The 8,320-nt window shown below is 34.2% G+C and overlaps 1 protein-coding gene across 1 annotated transcript; it reads left to right on the top strand.

Annotated features, from left to right (window-relative positions):
* Positions 1-2,132: 2,132 nt before the first annotated feature.
* LOC148199762 (disease resistance protein RML1B-like) lies at positions 2,133-8,320 on the top strand. Its single transcript, XM_088112775.1, has 6 exons — positions 2,133-2,156; positions 2,243-2,377; positions 6,990-7,265; positions 7,369-8,019; positions 8,114-8,200; positions 8,261-8,320. The coding sequence occupies exons 1-6, from the start codon at positions 2,133-2,135 to the stop codon at positions 8,318-8,320; spliced, it is 1,233 nt and encodes a 410-aa protein (XP_087968901.1).

Genomic DNA, 8,320 nt, shown 5'->3' with positions numbered 1-8,320 from the left:
TGACCCGATATTAAACCAATCATTGTTACATACCTGTCATAAAGAATTTTTAATTTTGGATTATTTGAGTTACATTGGACCACAAAGTAAATGGTAATTAATTCAACTTTTTGAAAAAGAATTGTACCTATCATCACGTGGATGTGTTTGTGTACATACATTTTAATAAGCAATAAATAGCAATAGATATTTCCTATTTCCTTTGCACATCAAAAGGTCCATCAAATTAAACTGAAAATAAACATTATAACTTATAATGGCCATAGGATTACTTTTGCATGATCTTATCTAAAATGAATTACTTACCAGGAATTCAATTCATACATAGGAATTCCATTAATAAACAAAATTTACTGTGTAATTAATGAAATTTATTCATACCATCAATGGCTGTCTTAGTGTAATGATATTTGAATTATAGTTATAATTACGTATCTTTAATTAAATTACGCATTTTAAATTACATTTTAAAATTATATAATTCCGAATATATTTTGAAGTTTAACGACATTTATAAATATATTCTAAAGTACGCAATATAAAATTAGGAATTTTAAACTGTGCGATCGAGAATACAATTTCAGATGATGAAATGTAAATGTATTTTATGATCTAAATATTGATTCCAAATTACAAAGTAAAAAATTACCAAAAAAACAGGTATTCCGGATTTAATAATTATATGTATTACAGTTCAACAACTTATCCGATAATTAATAATTAATGGGTTTTAGAATAACTATACCATAACGTGGTCCACAAATATATGCAATTCATGTGAAAGTTATTTGCCTGTATTATTCGAACCACTGGAAGCTGGAGAATATTTCACGCTTGAAAAAAAAACTTCTTTGCAAATACATTTGTGATGCTTGTATTATTTGAATTTATCATAACTTTTTCTTTGGAGAATATTTATATATTGGTTGGATATAAGTTTGATTAATTTTTTTTTTATAAAATTGAGTATGAAGATGAGAATCACTATATATATATATATATATATATATATATATATATCATCCTCTTTTTTAAATATTTATTTTCATTTTATATGGATAAAATATTAATAATTAATTAATTATAAATGAGTCAGCTTATCCTATATAAGAAATGTGGGTTGATTATATTATAAGCTTTTCCATTGTTTATGCTGTTTTCAATCAATTCTAAAAAAGGTTACGGCATAGCAATTATAATATGTGGAAATAAAGATAAACGAAAAGAAAGTAGTATGAACAAGAAGAAAGCAAAGTTAAAAATAATTTGACTTTTAAAAGAAACCCTTATATGATCAAATGAACGCACGAAACAAAAGCCAAAGCATTTTGCGAGTTTCGCTATCATAAAGAACATTCTTCTGCTTCTTTTATTTTCTTTTATTAGAATGATATATGCAATTGTTAAAATGACCCATTTCAAGGCAAATGCAATATAATTCATGATGAAAAAGATGTAGATTATTGATGAAGAAGAAAAAAGAAAAGAGAGATTCAGATACTTACACGATACTTACACGCAGAAGAAGAAGAATAGTGTATTGATGTAGGGAAAAAAAATCCCTTTTGTGTTTGTCGTGAATTACAAAAAGGAAGTAGAAAAGTATTGATTGTGTATTGTGTTAACAAGAAAGAAAACTAAAGATAATAAAAGGCTAAAGGAAGTGGGTCGAGCTTCCAAAACAAGCCCAATAAGATAACTTTCATCCCCTCAAGCTGAGAATAGATATCAGTCATACCCAGCTTGGATTTGAGATATTTGAAGGTAAATGGAGCGAGAGGCTTAGTGAAAAGGTCAGCAGCTTGCTCATTTGTTGAGATGAGAAGCAACTTTAAAAGACCATTGTTGATCTTTTCCCTTACAATGTGATAGTCGATCTTTATATGTTTGGTACGTTCATGGAACACTTGATTGGTGGTAATTTGAATAGCTGAACGATTATCGCAATAGACAATAGTAGGTTGAACAATGGATATGCAGGGGTCTTGAAGGATGTAAGTCAACCATTATAGCTCACAAGTGATATTAGCTAAAGCCCGATACTCAGCTTCAGAAGAACTTCTAGAGACAGTTGTTGCTTTTTGGATTTCTAAGAGATTATAGAATTACCAAAGTAGACGGAATAACCAGTTATGGATTTTCTGGATTCGGGACAGGTAGCCCAGTCGGAATCACTATAAGCTTTGAGCTGATTGGTGTTATTATTTTGGAGGAAGATGTCATTACCAGGACTACCTTTTAGATAACGAAGGATGCGGTTGGCTGCTTGTTGGTGTACGGTGGTAGGGACGGAGACAAATTGGCTGAGATTGTTGACAGAAAAAGTGATGTCAGGTCTGGTGTTGGTGAGATATATAAGGCGTCCAATGAGTCTACGGTAGGAGGAGGCGTTTTCATCATTGAGGAGGTCTCCTTGACTCGTTAACCGAGAGGAGTGTGCCATAGGAGAGGGCATAGGGCACAATTAAGCATTCCAACTTCTGTAAGGAGATCAAGGGTGTATTTTCATTGACTAAGGTGAATGCCAGAACTATTCCGAGCGACTTCCAAACCGAGAAAGTAAGTAAGATCACCCAAATTTTTGATATGGAAGAGATTGTCAAGTGAAATGGTGATGTGATGTATCTCAGTGGCATTGTTGCCCGAAAGAACAATGTCATCCATGTAGATTAAGATGACAGTAGTATGACAAGTATCATGTTTCAGAAAAAGAGAGTGATCAACATTGGAACGTATGTAATTATTTGACAAAAGAAAAGTAGAAAGTTTGGCAAACCATTGTCGACCAGCTTGTTTCAACCCGTATAGAGATCTTTGAAGTTTGCACACTTGATTTGGCTTGTGAATAGGGAGGCCAAGAGGAGGTTGCATGTAGACTTCTTCATGTAAATCACCATGCAAAAAGGCATTGTTGACATCAAGTTGCTTTAAGATCCATTGGTTAGAGGCAGCAATGGTAAGGAGAAGGCGTAAAGTAGTTAATTTGGCAACATGGGCAAAGGTTTTAAGGTAGTTAAGGCCTTCAAGCTGAATGTAGCCCTTAGTAACAAGGCAGACTTTGAATCTGTCAATTGACCCATCAGACTTATGTTTTATTTTGTATATCCAATGGCATCCAATAGCAGTTGTTCCTGGGATAAGATCAACAATGATCCAAGTTTTATTGACTTCTAAGGCTTTGAGTTCATCATGCATAGCTTAGGTCCACTGAGGTATTTTAGACACTTCCTTGTAAGTGTGAGGTTCAGTTGTGGAGGAAATAGATAGAATGGTGTGCCTGAAATCAGAAGAAAGCTTGTTGTAAGAAATAAAATCAGTAATGGGATATCTATTCATGTTGTGAGTTTGGAAATCTGTGAGGTATGTTGGAGGACGTTTGGACTAGGTTGAACGTTTGAGAGTATCATTGTGGTCATGAACAATGGTGAGAGGATCAGAATCAGCAGTATGTTGATCATCATCACTAGAGGAAGTAGGTTGATCAGAATCAACAGTATGTTGGACATCCATGTTTTCCTGATTAATGGTGATGACAGGTCAGTGGAAGTTGGCACAAAAATACGATTATTAAGAAAATTAACATTGTCATAATCATGTTGATAATTGTGAGGAATAGGTAGAGAAAGAGAGTTAGAGTCATGAATATTATTGTGAGAAGAAGTATATGGAAAGCAATCTTCATGAAACAACACATTACGAGAAATATCTATCTTATGATTTTGTAAATTAAGAAACTAATAACCTTTTGTATTTTGTTTGAAGCCAATAAAAACACCAGGAACAACCCTTACATCAAGTTTCTTCCTGTTGGCAGCTAAGGTGGAGACATAATAGAGACAACCAAACACACGTAAAGCAGATATATCATAAAGTTTACCATTTAATTTTTCATAAGGTGTAGCATTGTTAAGTAAAGGAGTAGGCATGCAATTTATTAATAATGTAGCATATTCAGCAGCAAAACACCAAAATATAGGTAAATTAGCTTGAAAAAGGAGGGAACTAGTGACATTCAACAAATGCTGGTGTTTTCGCTCAACAATACCATTTTGTTGTGGGGAAACAAGTGGTTTGATGGTTAATGCCTTTAAGATAAAAGAAATTATGCATAGTAAATTCAATTCCATTATCAGTACGAATAGTTTTTATGGTGGTTAAAAACTGGTTTTCTATATTTGTAATAAAATCAGTAATGGATTTTCTAACAGATTTATTAGGCATGGGTATCAACCAAGTATATAAGGAGAAATCATCCACAATAGTCAGAAAATACTTAAAACCACGCATGGAAAGAATATTACAAGGGCCCCATATATCAACATGAATAAGATAAAAAATGTTCATTGTATTAGAGTTGCTATCAGGAAAGAGTAACTTGTTTTGTTTAGCACGATGACAAGTATCACACATGTATGTAGGATGAGGGTATTTAAGTTTGAGATTATGCAATATGATATCAGAAGGATGTCCTAATCTTAGATGACATAGGCCAATATCATTTACAATATTGTTAGCATAACAGACAGTAGGCATATTTGAGGAAAAATCTGAAACATACAGTCCACCAGTGAGTTTAACTATAGAAATCTTCTCTTTGGTCTGAATGTCCTATATAGTTCAGTCATGTAAAGAAAATGTCAGTTCACAATTATTAGAATGGATTAGTTTAGATATTGAGATAAGGTTAAAAGAGAATTGTAGGACATAAAGAACATCAAAGAGTTGGATCTTATGGTTGAGGTTAACAATTCCAGAATACTCTGAATAGATAATAGTACCATTGGGTAAAGCAATTTGAATAGGTTTAATTTTTTTATAAGAAGAAAAGCTTTTTAAAGAAACACTTATATGGTTTGTAGCTCTAGAATCAAGAATCTATTTATTTTTAAGGGATTTAGAGGTAAAAGTAGGACTGATATTACGTAAAAAGGTTTGATTTGCTGAAACAGAACCGATGTGGTGAACTTGGGCCGAAGTAGAGGAGTCTTTCAGATTATGGGTTTTAAAGAGATTAGCCAATATTTGAAATTGTTGTGATGTAAGACGAATGTGTTCGGTATTGTCAGAATTGTTGTCTTGGTATTTCCATTGTCTTCTTGAACAGAGTTATGGTGAATCTGAGCACTCTTGTTGTAGAGTTTATGTCTTGGAGGGTACCCATACTTTTTATAGCAGACTTCCACGGTATGCCCACTTTTATTGCAATGAGTGCAGCGTCTTCTACTATATGTTTCTGAAACTTCTGTCTTGAGATGGCTAGTAGTGAGGCTGAGTGATTGAAAAACTACTTAGCAAACATTCCACTAGGAATGAAACCAATCCCATCGGTGTCAATACACTGTGATTGCCAATCGGCAATAGCTATAGCTAAAAACAAGAATTACAATGGAAAGAATAGACATATTCAATTGAGACATAATTTGGTGAAGCAGCTGCTAAAGAGTGGAACTATTTTCATTGACTATGTGAAGTCAGAACAGAATCTAGTAGATCCTCTGACAAAACCCTTGGGAAGAAATATGATTTTAGAAACATCGAAGGGAATGGGACTTAAGTCACTGGCTAACAAACAAGTGATGGTAACCCAACCTTTGTGATTGGAGATCCCATGAATAAGGTTCATATGGGTAAAAACAAGTCACTTGTTAATTCTGATAGCACTAATTTGATTTTAAATCAAATATGTCCATTCCTATGGTGTGTGTGAAAGTGCTACAGACTGCTATATTGAGAGGTTAAACTTTGTAATTAAACAAAGTTTTTAATGATCTTCATATCCCTTATGGGTGGTGTATGATTTACAGCATACACTTGATGAAATATCCTATGTGAGTGTCAAGTGGGGCCGCTTGCATGAGATCTTGGCATGATCTCTATAGCACTCATGAATACCGGGCACGCGCATGGCCTAGTAAGCACATCACATCGATAACAGCAAGGATTGTGGGGGTATATTGTGATTGATAAACCTCTAATACACTCAAGTATCTTTGGTTCATATAGCTTGTTATACCATCTATACTGTGTGTTAAGTTTCTTGATCTAGGACTGGTTCATATAGCCTGCTATACCAGCTCTGATGCATTACATCTTATAAAACCCAGGATTTTCTTCTTTTCTTTCTTTCAATCATTGTTTCTTATCTTTTGCAATATGTGGGGGATTGTTATAAATATGAATATTATATTGTAAAATATTTTTGTTTCTAAACGTTAGTACTTTAAATTTAATATTATATTGCAAAAGATAATGATTCAGAACATTGGTGCATTCCGCAAATTCCTCGGGCAGTTTCTTCAGTTTTTTAATGCCAGCGTTGAATGCTTATTCTTTTCCCGCAAGGCTAGGGATTGAGTTTGAACTCTTCCTTAAGCTACGGGATTTGTGGGCACCGCATCTCCTTTCTAGCTCTATAAATAGAGCTTTTCATCCATTCCAAATACACACATTTACACACTCTTTTTTTTTCTCTCATTCTCTTATCTTTTTGTCTTCTTTCTTTTCTTCTAAAATATTTAATTTATTCTCTACTTAAGAGATCCTTACTAGTTCTGAGATCCTCAGAAATTCTAAGAAGTTCCTGTTGTATTTTGGAGGCTTGCGCAATACACCGCAGATAAGTCCTTAAGGACAGTGATCTACACGTCTCACGAAGTCTTTTGTTCGTTATCTTTATTCTATTATTGTCAGCTTCTACAACAATATATAAATGGAGTGCAAATCTAACTTTACAAGTTGATTGAGTTAGGCTTAAAGTCCACTTCTAACATGGTATCAGAGCCATGATTAGCCCTATCGGACTGCGCTTAAAGTCCACTTCTAACAAAAACAAGTTACAAGTCCAATTCCTTTTCTTTTCTTTTATTACATCATGAGTTGAATCTGTACACATTTCATGATTCTTAACTCTCGTTAAAAAGAGCCAATAAAGAATTTACATTTTATGAACTATAAATTTTATGGCTCCTTTTCTGCTTTTGGTCTGAAAGGAAAATGATAAAATTGAAGCGATGATGTTGGAGATGCCAGAACACCAAGAAGAAATGCAATGCAATTTAGAGTTTGGAAAAATAAAAAGCTTACAGATCCTTCTTGTAGAAAAGAAGGTTGGCTTTCTTAGAAGCCCTGCTACTCTGCCAAACAGTTTGAGAGTGCTGGAATGGCCTGGATGTCCTGCAACTTCTTTACCGCATGATTTTCATTTGAAGAATCTTGTCATACTCGACTTGTCATACAGTTACTTTGGATGGGACAAACCACTAGAGGCATGTACAATTTATTTCGTAATTAAAATTAATTTAGCTTTTGGTTGAACACTTAATTCTTCAAAAGAACCAAACTAACAACTGTAGATTTATTGTTTTTCAGAATTCAAAGGTTTTGAGACACTTGATTGTCGTAGGTTGTAAGAATATTAGACGAATACCTGACATCTCTGGTTTCCACAATTTGACAAAACTTTGTGTTGGTGAATGCACAAATCTGATTGAGATTCATGATTCAGTTGGATCTTTACTTCATCTTAAAGTGTTTTGTGCTGAAGGATGTACCAAGCTCACAATTGGTCTAAGTCGCATAGAGTTGAAATCTTTGGAGCATCTGTGCTTTCCGGGCTGCAGCAGTCTTGTTATGTTTCCAGAAGTATTGGCACCAATGCACAAACTAAACCACGTTGACTTGGGAGGAACTGGCATAAGAAATCTGCCACCATCAATGCAAAATCTTAAGGGTATTAAAGTATTGTCCATGGGGAAAGGCCAAATGCTTGAAATTAATGAATCGTCCAATTTCTTTCAAAACCTGCCAATGTTCTTTCCTAATTTAGAAACATTATATTTACAAAACTTAGACATTACAATCCTTCCTGCCAGCATTGAAGAATGTCACTCTTTGAAATTTCTGCACGTCACCAACTGCAAGAAGCTTCAAGAAATTAGAGGACTTCCATTGAATATTAATCAGTTCTACGCAGCAAACTGTTCTGTTAAAGCCAACTCTTTGATATTAAAACTCAGGCAGGTGGGTGTGTCTATCTTCTTTGAGTGATTCCATTAACTAGCTATGACTTTCTTTTTCCAAACTCACGATGCATATAACATGACCCGTTTCACAGGCCATTGATTCTGCTGCAATGAGAATCTGTTTTCTTCCAGGTCGGGAAATCCCAGAATTGTTTGACCACTCTAGCGGGGGAAATTCTGTAAGTTTTTGGTTTTGTAAAGAATTGCCCTCTCTCAGACATTAAAGTATATTTCTGCAGACTGATAAGAGGTACAACAATCGAAATAGAATTTCTACGCAGCTACCATGTGATGGATGA

This window comes from Vigna umbellata, chromosome 4 (genome assembly GCF_029865625.1).
Source record: "Vigna umbellata cultivar VRB3 chromosome 4, Vumbellata_1.0, whole genome shotgun sequence".
Lineage (NCBI taxonomy): Eukaryota > Viridiplantae > Streptophyta > Magnoliopsida > Fabales > Fabaceae > Vigna > Vigna umbellata.
The sequence above is the reverse complement of the archived record's forward strand: the minus strand, read 5'-3'. Positions and strand labels throughout refer to the sequence as shown.